The following is a 13002-nucleotide window of genomic DNA, read 5'->3' as shown; positions in this document are numbered from 1 at the left end:
GAGTTGATCCCTCTTACATTCCAAACCAAAATGTTTAAACTTTTGTTGCTACTCATTGGGAAACTCAGGTAAAAGGGTAACATCACCTTTGGCACAACCATGAGACAGGAGCAAATCATAGCCCACAAAGAGCACACAAGAAATATAGCTAGAGATAAAGCACCAACCAACTGGAGTTTAGATACATGACATGGCAAACTAGGTTTAGCAGACTTCTAAAATAACCCGAAGGGCCTAGCCACACACTTATCTGACTAGAAATATCCAAAAGCCTAGAACACACTAGGAAACTAGCCCTATTACATTTCATTGTCATTATCATCAAGCTCTAGAAGGGCTGAAGCAGAGACAGTGCTAGGCTGCATCTGAAGGAAGACAATGGCCACGCTGTGGATGATCTCAACAAGAAGAAGTGAAGCTGGATGAGCAGAGGATCCCATAGCCGCAGACCTAGAGTAGATGGGATGAATCACTTCAAGGGGCATGACGTAGATGTTTGGGTTTTCAGCAGCAGCCACAGCACTTTCCTCAGTGCAGAAGCCACCCAGATCAGAATTGAGGCGCTTGCTGTGGTGGAGGAAGACATCATCCAGTGGCTCCTTGAGCTTGCGGGAGCGGCGCTTGGCCGGTGTAGCATGGATTGGCCCTTGGATCTCACGGACTTCATCATCATCCTCTTCATCATCACCATATGACACCAAAGAAAGCCCATTCATAGGGAGGGCAGGCCCAATGATCACCCTAGATGGCTGAACCAAAGGGTTGAAAGGATCAGGAATATGGGCCAAGTATGATAGAATATCATGATCTTTAATATAAGAGGGAATTAAAGTATCAAGATCAATGTCTAATAGAGATAGGTATCTAAATGAGCGGAAAGAAAGCATATGAGAGATGGGATTTCAAAGATAATGAATCACCTTTGCAACAACTTTTTCTGCAGGAGAGATCTCCATTGCCACAACATCCTCTTTGCCCATCTCTTCCTTGTCAGCGACCTCTGTATCCAGTTGAACAGGATTATGATCCAAAGCGTCAACATTTGCAGCAGCCTCTAACATAGCATCTTCCTGATGGTGCTTGAAATTCATATTTCCCTTCCGCATTGTGTCCAGGTCCTTGTTCCACAGAGGACGGCACAGCAGGGTTAAGACCCATCCAATGAGGTGCATCCATGGGCAAAGGATGTAGAGGTCCTTCAGGGGGAACAAGATCCTCATCTGCCAGAAAGGTCGCGTTCTTCTTCTTCAGGGCGAATATAGGACATGTCCAAGATCTGACACGCGGAGGGAGGCCAACAGAAACCACGACATTATGCAGGATCTTAGCATCATCATTAAGATAAATTCGGACCGCAATCCTAGCATGGTAGTTGGTGTCATGCCATCTTAATTTGGACCGCAATCCTAGCACGGTAGTTGGTGTCATGCTAGTGTCTAAGAAGACCGAAGCTAGCAATAGCTTTGCAACAGCAGAATTGTTTCTAGCATCCAAAGGGTACCCCATAAGCATAACCCAAGCTTCCCTATCCAGATTATACACTCTAGCATTCTCAGCTTCATCATGCTTGATAAAATGCAACTGATAATCAGGGGTAAACTAAAACTGCCTATCCAGAAATCTTTCCCTTTCCAACGGACTCATGAACCGGATGTAAGCATTACCCAAAGCACAAGGCTGTACCTCAGCAAGACGGATGTTGTGGGTGTGGATGGAGTAGTCCTTCAGAGTAGCTGCCATCAGATCGGAGTCTTCCTTTGCAAAGCAGGAACCAGCATGGTGATGGCGATGTCGTCATTGTACGGATCCAAACAGCTCCCTAGGTAGGCGAAGAGTTGGAGAGCAGGCACATTGGGGTGATGGGGGAGGACCTCGAACCCCCTTGGAGCCTGGGGCTGAGGATCGATGGCGAAGTTGGCCATCTCTTGGGGCGCCGGCAAGTTCGGGGAGGGTTTACTATGGTACCTCGGAGGAGATGAAGAGGCGGAGGGAGGAGGGTTGGCAGAGGGCGGCGCCTGCAAATTTATATCACTTTCCTTGGCTATGTTAGGTACCTTACCAGATGGGCCCTCCTTCAGTTTGGGGCGGTACATGGAACGGAGCATCTTCCGGGATCTGCACGATTTGGCGATGTGACCATACCGGAAAGATGACTTGCAGCGTATCTCCTAGGAACAGAAAGAAGCTAGATGGCTAGGGGCCAAGCAACGGAAGTAGGAAAGGTGAGAAAAATCACGAGATTGCCGGTGACCATTACTGACGTTCTGCCTTAGGTTAGATTTAGAATTTGAATTTTGAGTAGATGGGCCTTCCCTCTCCAAAGAACATAGAGGAACAGAGATGCGGTCAAAGATCGACTTTTTTCTAGATTTACTGCCCGCAGCACGCAAAGCGTCATGATCAGAAGAGAAGCTTATTATGGAGAAAACAGATGGCCGAGACTTAAAATCCCTACCACGATTGTTCAAGGACCTGGGCGTCTGCTAACATGACTGTTATGAGCAGAGTGTGCTGCTTGCTCATAGGACTTCTTAGAGGATTTATTTTGAACACAAGTCCATTCTACTTCTTGTTCAGAGATCCAAGACGCGTGCTCTTTGTCCCAATTAGGGCCTCCAGCTCTCCAGAGAGCAAAGAAGATGGCAAAAGACACACATTTGAAGGAACGCATCTTGTAAACCAACAAACCAATGGCCTTGGAATGCACGTAGAAGCGAAAAGTAGAATGAGCCAAGTGAACTACATTGAAATCCTTCGCAACTCCACCAAGATAGGATTGGAGTATTAGATGTTTAGGCGAATGGCCGATCGCCCAAAAGAAGCCATGAGAAAAAAGGCCGGGGAAGAGAAGGACGAAGAGTAACTAACCGATGAGCCATACCGCTCGAGATAAAGGCGTTGGATCTCCAAACCGGGAGAGAAATCAAGGTCGGAGAGCCAGCCATGGACGGAGAACTTAGAGCTCGCCATGGCTGACGCTGGAGAGGAGAGGAGAGGAGAGGAGAGGAGAGGAGACCGCCATCTCTTTAGCCCGTCTATGTAATATCAATCTTGGTTGCTATCGCTACTGCAGTGGATTGATAATTGCAAGGTGGCATTGAGAAGGACTTCACATGAAGGGGATGTAACCCGATGGATTACCAAATTTACCCCCATGCAAAGGCTAACTAAGATTTGCTCAGAACATGGAGTGGCATAAACTTATTATATGCATATACCGTTAGGTTGAGGTCCAATTTCAAATCAAATCATGAAAGGTATTGTTGGTTCAAATAGAAAAATAAGATGATATGGCTTGGCATATTAGTCCTTCAACTCTACAGCTTTCATATATGCGACAAGTTTACCACCACATTTAAATAAGAGTATCAAGCGGACAAATTAAATATATAGTAGCACTTCTTTGTCGTATCCTTGTCAGTTCGACAAGCAATGATCCAATAACGAATAGCCCAACTACTTCAGTACAATTTTTTTAATAATTAGCTGAACCAGCAGATAGCATCTTTTTTTGCAGGTCACACAATTACTTCTTCAAGTCTACCTTCTCAACCAACAACGTCGATGTTTATCATTTTCAACTCGTGTCTTTAGCCTCTGGGTGTTATAGTGGAAGCCATCTTTTTGCTCCCATGGAAATGAAGATATATTTTCTATGCATAGGTCAAGTAGTCATGGAAGATACAGCCATACAAGCTGCACACAAGATCATATTTATGCGACAATATTTGCTTGTCCTCTGTGTATTTGACCTTTGTCCACAAGCCAGTGAAATCACGATTGTTATCTAGAAACGGGACTGGTTATTATAAGCAGATTTTGGATGCAGGCAGTTGCACCCAGTGTGCTAAAAAATTCCATGGTTAGCTACTTGCTTATATATATGGGAATACTACATTACTTGGACCGTGTCGTCAGGTTTGTTACCCACTTCATTTTCTGCTATGAATCAACCTAGATACTCAAATCAAAAGCATGACCTGTTGCCTTACATTCATTTGATGTTTCTTAATGTTTATTGGGAGTCTTTGTACAGTGGCGGAGGGGAAATTTTGAATTTGACCAAATTTTGAAGAAAAGTAACACTGTTGCCCCCACTAAAAAGACAAACGAGATTCTGGCTCACCCCTGTATGTTTTTATATATCATTATCATTGAATTTTATAGGCAATTTTTGTCAACAACAGTGAGCCTTTCGTGGTATTGCCGAGCCAGGTATGCAAGGAGAGTATGGGGGACGCGGAGTGGGTCACACATGAATTATTTCTTCACTGTTTATGCTCACTGACTTATGTCGTAACTGATATGGAATGCACTTTTTCCATAATATAATGTGCATTGTTCTTTATTGCCATCCTCAAAAAGCAAGCACAATTGAGGGTAACATGATCGAACCCTTCAACCGACGATACATTGTAATTGGCAGGACCCAAAAAAAAAATATTAATCAGCTATGATATGAAGGGTGTCATTCTATAGATGGCTTGAACATTAATGCGTAGTACAGGACATTCGTACTCAGTAGATTACCACAATTACGTGGACACCATCGATCATTTCAGTCATCCCCGCTGTAAATATTTTTCACCTGTCAATTCATTTGTCGTCACAAATAACAATCGTCAGCTGTATATATCATCTCCTAAACTTGTTGAGCCCGAAGCCATCACAATGTTATAAGTGAAGCCATTTTTTAATTCCAAGCCGATTTGTTTCGGCTGAATCTAAATGGAGAATCCAACTCCAGATGACTTTTGTTTATTTTCAAGCAGTAACAGCTTGGATTCAGAGGCATTGAGAAAATACAGGCCAGATGGTCGACAGGTACCTGTCAGCTCATGACGATCAGCGGCCATGCAAAGCATTGTCTTCCCAACAACATCCGAACAACAGATAATGGTACGTACATTGCTTTCAAATCTAGGAGAAGGGCTGGCATGTGCAGGACCCTTCCTTTAGTTGATCATGAAAACCTGTATCGTTTGCTGACACGAGTTTAGTATAGAACATGAAACTTGAAACCTTGCCACTGAGTTGGACATTTACAGTCTTGGATGATTCATATTAGTGTGCTCCACAAGTGTTGTGAAATTATAAATAGTTTTCTGTCCTGCATTTCGGTGCGCTGGTACTCTGTTTTAAAAATATGTATTGTTATGGTCACAGTGCTGGTCATATTTGGGACACACCTGTTCTGTTCCTATCACCTCAATCTGAAATTAGAACTTTTCCTAACTCTCTCGGAATAAGATGTACCCATACAGTGTATGTGTATGTGTGTGTTATGCTTGTAGTCATAAAAAAACAGTTTTACCAACGTTTTTGGTAGCGCACATGGGTGTGTTGTTCCAGCAACATTACACATGGAAAGATCCAGGCTTAGTAAGAGAACTCTTTCACGGTGCACAATACTATCAGATGGTAGTATAATGTATAGGCTGTTTTTTGGTATATGTAAAATTGTAATTAGCACGAATAATACATATATTATTCGAAGATTTTTTTTTCACACGCCGTTTCCCCGCACGATCTTACAGCGCACGCCCCGCCGCCCGTCGATCTCCAGCGTGTGGCCGCCGCGTCCGGCTTCTCCAGGCGGCTGCCGCCAGCTCCTCCTCTCTTTCTAGTCCACCGCCGCTGCCGCCTCGTCCTCCTGCTCCCTTCGCAGCCCACCGCCGCCGCCTCCAGCTTCTCCAGGCGGCCGCCGCCGGCTCCTCCTCCCTTTCCAGTCCGCCACCGCTGCCGCCGCCGCCTCCTCCTCCTCCCTTCGCAGCCCACCGCCGCCGCCTCCAGCTTCTCCAGGATGCCACCGCCGGCTCCTCCTCCCTTTCCAGTCCACCGCCGCTGCCGCCTCCTCCTCCCTTTCCCTTCCCAGCCTGCCGCTACCGCCTCCGGCTTCTTCAGGACGTCGCTAGCAGCTCCTCCTCCCTTTCCCGTCCACCGCCGCTGCTGCCTCCTCCTCCCTTTCCCTTCCCAGCCTGCCACTACCGCCTCTAGCTTCTCCAGGATGTCGCCGGCGGCTCCTCCTCCCTTTCCAGGACCCATCCTCATCACTGTGAAGATAGGAGCCCTTCCATTGCAGCTGTAAGTTGAGCTATCAAATACATGTTTTGTGACTGATTATTTGAATATTAAAATATATTCTTTTGGTGTATCTATGTGGTAGATCATGTCTGTTCTTATCATTCATTGGATTTGAAATTCTACTCTATTTGTTTTTCATGGTTAGCACTGGGTGATCCTCTCGGTGGTTGCTGCATCACACCAAATGGATATGCACTGCTACTAACAAAGGTACACAGCTGCAGAAAAAAAAACAGCTTTTAATCAGATTTCACCACGTTATGCAGTTCGCTGCCCTTGAAGAAGTCAATAGTCTTGCTTGAACTTTCAAAAAAGTTGGGATGAACTGGAATAGATTAAATGGATCAAAGTTGTCTAAAGCTGTAACGTGGCATCTTTAATGCCTGTTAGAAGATTTTCATTTAATTCCTTCCATCTGTCTAGTGTTTCTTCTATACATCTTGGGCTTTCCACTGTGCTGATCAACACTTGCGCCTATCATGCAAGAAACTTCTAAAAATCCATTGCCTTCTCTTACTACTTATATGCCAAATCCTGCAGCTATTAGGATTTGCTAAAGGAAGGATAGTGATGGCCCTTGAAGGAGGTTATAACCTCACTACGGGAAACAGAAGCTTTGCCGAGTGCCAGAGGCACTCGGCGAAAGCCCAAAAACACTCGGCAAAGGCTTTGCCGAGTGTAACACTCGGCAAAGAGCACACGGCAAATTTTGTGTCGGCAAAGACTAGTTTGCCGAGTGTCAAAACGCGAGCACTCGGCAAACATTTTGCCGACGGACAAAAAACACTCGGCGAAAAGATGTACTCGGCAAAATACGCGCTGACGGCGTCGGGGTAATGTCGAGTTTGCCGAGTGCCAGACGGGAGGCACTCGGCAAACACCGGGTCTTTGCCGAGTGCCAACACTCGGCAAAGACCGGCCCTTTTGCCGAGTGTCACGGACTGGGCACTCGGCAAATCCGGATTTTTTGCCGTGTGCCGTGTCCCGGGCACTCGGCAAATATCCCATGTTTGCCGAGTGTTAGGGTGGGCACTCGGCAAAGCCGGCTGCCCGGGTACCTGGGAAACAGGTCCTTTGCCGAGTGCCTCGCGCCTGGCACTCGGCAAAGAGCCCATGTTTGCCGAGTGCCTTGTCCCTAGCACTCGGCAAACAAGGTTTCCTTCACCTGGGAAATGCCCCTTTGCCGAGTGTTAAAGCCAAAACACTCGGCAAAGGCCCCTCTTTGCCGAGTGTTACACTCGGCAAAGTGACCAGAACCCCCCCTTTTCCGACATTTTGCCACGTATAACGAACCCCTCTCAATTCACAATACACATATCACAGGCATTTGTAATAAACAACCACATGCATAATTCACAACCACAGGCATAATTCATAAACACCACAGGCATAATTCAACATAAGCACGAAATAATCCATAAATCCAAGTTCTTGTCACAATTTAGTTTCCACATTGTTCACAACCAAGTCTACTTCCGTGGAGGCCAAGGAGACCACTGCGACAAATCTTGATCTTCATTATTCGAAGCCGCCGATTGATTCTGCACATAGGATAGGACATTCTGAGGTAACATCTAAAGTTGTCAAATTTAAAGTATTAAATCTTAAGCACAATATGTCAAGTGACTCACAGGAGTAGTCGTGGGTGGCTGAGGTGGAGCGAACATCATCGGCGGTGGCGGAGGCAAAGACTGTCCCATGCTCGAAGCAAAGTTTTGCATGTACTGGAACATCTGCTCCATCCTAATCCGGTTTTCCTCCTCCATCCTCCGCCGCATTTCCTCCATCTGCGCCTCCATCTGCGCCTTAATCTCCTCTTGTTTCTTCCTTGATTCTTCCACCTGGGCCTACAATATTTCATTGCAATGTTATAATGCAAAGCTAAAGTATAACAACAAACGAACGATGAATGGAAGAGAAAGAACCTGTAGAGCCTCCATCTGGAACAGTGCAGCAGTGGGTCGTGGCTGTACCGCCGGGCTCGAGTCCGTGCTCCTAGCTCGGATCTGGGAGAGAGTGGGAGTAGAGGCCGTGTCGATGACGCCGTCGCCAATCCAATATCGGCCATGCTTCTTGCCTCCTCCCACCCTCATCACGATTTCTCCATCAATGTCCTCCGAGCTCGGATCGAAGTCTGGCCCGTGAACCTCCCTAGCCATCTTTGTATACTCGCTGACGCGGCTGTGTATGCTAGGGTGGCAATACGCCTCGGACGGGTCGTCTGGGTTGAAATCTATATCGGCCGTCGCCTTGCCCTTTTTGGAGAGGACCCATGCCTTGAGCTGGGAGCAAGGTCGGCCATCATGTGACGCCGACTGCGGCAAAATACAAAATCATTAAAAATTACGTAGAACTGAACGTTACAATAAAGAATTGAAGTTGCGTACCCATTTTTCTCTATATTCATCAAGGCTTAGGCTGCCTTGATGGTGTGGTGCAGTCGGCATCTGCAAACGCCGCTGCCGGCAAGCAAGGTGGTTCTCCAACCACCCGGGCTCCAACCACACGTCGACCATCCTCTCCCAGCACGGCATATGCGCACGACACCACCACGGAGGCACCTACATCATCAAGCGTGTGACGTATGAAAAAGAAAATGAGCCTAATTAATCTTAAATAGTAAGCATCAACGTTCTTTACTTACCCTCATGAATTGGTCCTTAGTCATGTTCATTGTTCTTGCCTCCTCTTTTCTAACCTTCATATGTCTGTATTGAGCGTGGAATTCGATGATGGCCTGGATGCGCGCCTCGTAATGCATGTCCCTCACGAGCTTCTTGGCGGCTACATCACAGACGGCCTTCGCCTTGGCCTCGAACCCCTCCTGGCATCTATAGAAATCCTGCATATACACGTGTATACAGTTATTATTTCAAGAATGTCGAAAGTAAGTGATGTATTGAGCAATTTAGTACGAGGAGTACTTACCCACAGCTCGGCCTTGACCCGCTCCGCTATGTTGGGGAATCTTCTCTGTTGACGATCAGGGACGTCGGGGGCGGCGACGTAGTGGTCCCACGTGTAGGCCGGCTGCTGCTGTCCGGCGTACACCACCAAGCCAGGGAAGTGAACCCTGCACAAAAGGCTAAGGATCCCGTTGGCCTTACGGTTGTGGTCACCCCCACTGAGCTTAATCCAACTCCTGCACAAGTCATTAATATGAATTATTAGTTTTTGTAACTTTCAACATAAGAACAATATTAAGAATATTTAAAGTTACTTACTTGGTCCCAACCGGTTTAATCAGCGGGCGTAAATGCTCAGGTATCGGCCGCTTCGGGAGGGATGAGGGACCTCGCAACCATATCTTGGACTGGGCATCCCCTGCCTCCCCGTCCCCCTCCTGCTCCTGCTGCTCCTCCTCCTCCGCCTCCTCGTCCCCAGAGGCGTGTGCGGAAGGTACCTCCTCCTCCTCCTCCTCCTCCTCCTCCACCTCAAGTTCAGGCGATGGGGGCCTCGCCGCTTTACCCTTCCCCCGAGGCCTCTGGACACCTCCTCCTCCTCCTCCTCCTCAACCCTACGTCGAGGCCTGCCTCGACGCCTTCCTCGACCGCTCCCTGAACGTGACCCTGACCCTGAACCAGTCCCTGCCGCGGCCAGTCTCTCGCAAATCGACGTGAGCTTCCTCATACCGCCCACCATTGCTTAATGACCTGCAATTAAAAAGAGTACACGAGTCAGCATAGGCAAACAAAACATAATTACAAAGATATGCAAATTATAATTAAATTATAACTAAATTAGTACGAATCATACATGTATTAGAAATAATCATCATGATCGGGATTAGCTGGATCATAAGTCTCATCATCACTATCACGCGTGTCGATATAGTCAAGCTCGTGCTCCGAAGAAGGAATGTCGTCATCACTGTCATTAGCTAACTGTAATCGTTCAAGTAATTCTAAGTCCTTCACATTCTGAACCTCGTCTCCACCGTCCTCTGCAGCAACCCTCTCGTTGTCTACTTCCATTCCGATCGCTTCGGTTAAATCTATCACAAAACTCCCTTCGAGCCCATCTTCTTGGAATAACTCTCCTTCGTACGTGTCGGGGTCTATATTGTAATCTTCATTGTTTGGTACAGGTAGTTTACCGTGTGGCGATACCTTGTACACAACATCCCAACCCTTAAGACGACTGTCGGTTTGGCACAGGTATGACAAATAATAAACTTGCGTGGCCTGTTGAGCCACAATATAGACATCGTCTCCTGGTAACCTGGATGACTGTCGAATTTCGACTAGCCCAAGGTTAGGGGCCCATCTCACGACAGATGGATCAAACCAATGGCATTTGAATATAACTGGATTAAGAGGTTTGCACCCATGAAAAGTGAGTTCGTATATTTCTTCAATTCTTCCGTAGTACTCAACCCCATCGGAGCCTGGCGTGAAAACTCCGGTATTTGTGGTTCTTCGATTGGGCCGACTATGCTCGTGCCTTGTTGTGTGAAACCTATATCCGTTGACGTCATAACCGGCAAACGACCTAACCCTATAGTCACAGCCATCGGCAACCTGTCTCAACTCGACATTCATAGACGCATCGGTTCGGACCTGCAAGTTCAAACAGGACGGTTCGTTATATTAATCGTATGTACGAGAACGAGAATGTTCGAAGAAATGAAATTGTACCTTCTGTTTGAACCAAGAAATGAAATCGGGCATTCCATTTCCCGCACCCTCTTTCAGAAGAGTCTCAGCTTCGTGCGGGTACGGTTTCCTTGATTTACGCCAGAATTGACGACCCGTGTACATCCACTGACGATCCTCCATCCTCTACCATTTAAATGAGTAATACAAAATTCACATTGCATATACACATTCCTATATTGTCTACTAGGTAAAGATAGGTCCTAATCCCACCCGAGGATGTGTAGGTGGGTTTAGTATCCATGGTCTACTCCGACTCGAGATAAAATTTCGGCAGCACCTCCCCGCTGTTCTCCAAATACACGTCCTTGATAGGAGATTGTGTATCTGGAGAACAACAGGGAGGTGCTACCGAAACTCTATCTCGGACCGAAATAGATCATGGATACTAAACCCACCTACACATCCTCGGGCTGTCCAAAAAACGTGGACAATTCGAAACATATACGATTATAGATATGCAAAGATCTGCATATTTCCAACCGTATCTCTTTCGAACGGGAGACGCCTAACTAGGTTATGTGATATACAAACATTATACGGAAAGAGAGGTGTAGCATGCCTCACCTTGCTATCCTGCAAAGTGACGAGTCGAGGACGGTCCTTGTAAGCCTCTCCTGCAACAAAAGAAACAAAGCACTGTTTAAGTCAAAATTTTGGCAGCATCTCCCCTGCACGAGGAGGTTTCCAAAACCTGCAACATAATAAACGGCACGATAGCCGACAACCACAATCTCACCAAAGAGTTGGCACGATGGCCAACAACCCCAACCACAACCAACCACACCTCTATTCTTTTCAACATTTTCTAATTTCTACTCTTCCGTCTTCTCGAATTTTCTAAATCCATGCCTCTAATTTCTAAAATAAATGCTACCACATCCTACCACCTCTCTAGTATTTTCAACATTTAATTTCTAATTTCTAATTTCATGCATACTCTAATTTATGATGTGTAGCGGCATAGAAACTTACCGGAGGGGTGACGGAGGGGCGACGGCCACGAATAGAGGAGCGGGGGCGGCCGGGGGCCGGTGCGGCGGCCGGCCGGCGGCGGACGCGGGGAGCCGGCGCGGGCGGCCGGCCGGGGGCGGGCGCGGCCGCGCGCGGGCGGCCGGCGGCGGCGCGGGGGAGGCCGGGGGGCCGGCGGCCGGCACCCGTATCCCGGCACGGGCGGGCGGCGGCGCGGCCAGGCGGCGGAGCGGGCGCGGGTGGGCGGCGCGGGGCGGCGGAGCGGGCGCGCGGGGCCGGGCGGCGGCGGCGGCGCGGGCGGGCGACGCGGGGCGGCGGAGCGGGCGCGGGGGGCCGGGCGGGTGTTGTTGTGTGTCCGCGTGTGAGGCGCGTGCGCGAGGCGCTAAGTGTTTTGGAGGCGCCCTGTTTGCCGAGTGCTCCTGATCTAGCACTCGGCAAAGCCTTTGCCGAGTGCTAGATCAGGAGCACTCGGGAAACAACTTTTTTTAATTTTTTTTTCGGATTTCAAAGTGCGGCTGACAGCTGGACCGCGGCGATGTTTGCCGAGTGTCCCCGGGTTGACACTCGGCAAATAGGCTATTTGCCGAGTGCCATCCATTGACACTCGGCAACTAAGTACTATTATTTCATGTCAAACTAGTTTTATTAATTAAAAGATTGTAAAGTTTGCAAAAACCTAGTCAATATCACTAAACATTGCGTATTTCATTTTTTAAGTAATATTGTTCCATCATTTCATGGATTTATAGCTCATATTAAATTTGTATCTATTAAATTCATATACGTGCAATTAATGAATAAAAATTACCAAACGGATCTGAAAAATTCCCAAAATTTGACATGAACCAATCTATGTTCTCTATAGCCTATAAAAAAAAATTGGACTCAATGAGAAATACATGTATCGATTCATCTCAAAATCTTACCGGATCCTTCCAACTTCTACGAATCCTCTCCGGAGATGCTTCGAATTCTAAACATCATATGTCAAAACTTGTGCGAAACCTTGTCAATTTTTTACCACAGCCTCTGCATATGAAATCATAGCATCTTGCAAAATCTCGTGATTTTCAAACTTCGTTTGTATTTTTGAGAATTAAACAATCATTTGGCCACACGTTCGTAGTCGTGTTTCCTTAGCAAAATGTTCGAAATTCCTTTTCATTTTCTGGGTGAGACCTCAATTTGGACTCACTAACATGAATATGATTTTTCCACTCATATTATTCCATTATTCCAATCACCTGCAGTTCAAATTTGACTTAAATCAAAAAATTACTCTAAATGAAAT

The 13002-nt window shown here is 47.0% G+C and overlaps 1 protein-coding gene across 1 annotated transcript; it reads right to left on the bottom strand.

The window, feature by feature from the left end:
* Positions 1-1739: 1739 nt before the first annotated feature.
* LOC140221884 (uncharacterized) lies at positions 1740-9012 on the bottom strand. Its single transcript, XM_072291842.1, has 4 exons — positions 8729-9012; positions 8472-8645; positions 8254-8399; positions 1740-2115 (listed from the first exon to the last, which is right to left on the bottom strand). The coding sequence occupies exons 1-4, from the start codon at positions 8930-8932 to the stop codon at positions 1740-1742; spliced, it is 900 nt and encodes a 299-aa protein (XP_072147943.1). The 5' UTR covers positions 8933-9012.
* Positions 9013-13002: the final 3990 nt, after the last annotated feature.

Source organism: Setaria viridis, chromosome 2 (genome assembly GCF_005286985.2).
Source record: "Setaria viridis chromosome 2, Setaria_viridis_v4.0, whole genome shotgun sequence".
Classification (NCBI taxonomy): Eukaryota; Viridiplantae; Streptophyta; class Magnoliopsida; order Poales; family Poaceae; genus Setaria; species Setaria viridis.
The sequence above is the reverse complement of the archived record's forward strand: the minus strand, read 5'-3'. Positions and strand labels throughout refer to the sequence as shown.

What these genes read in the sequence shown, in the direction of transcription:
- LOC140221884 (XM_072291842.1), bottom strand. Translation starts at nt 8,932, where the DNA reads ATGCAGGATTTCTATAGATGCCAGGAGGGGTTCGAGGCCAAGGCGAAG. An exon ending in CTAAGGACCAATTCATGAGG is followed by an intron (nt 8,646 to 8,728) that starts GTAAGTAAAGAA and finishes TTGATGATGTAG; the next exon opens with GTGCCTCCGTGGTGGTGTCG. An exon ending in ATGAATATAGAGAAAAATGG is followed by an intron (nt 8,400 to 8,471) that starts GTACGCAACTTC and finishes ATTTTGCCGCAG; the next exon opens with TCGGCGTCACATGATGGCCG.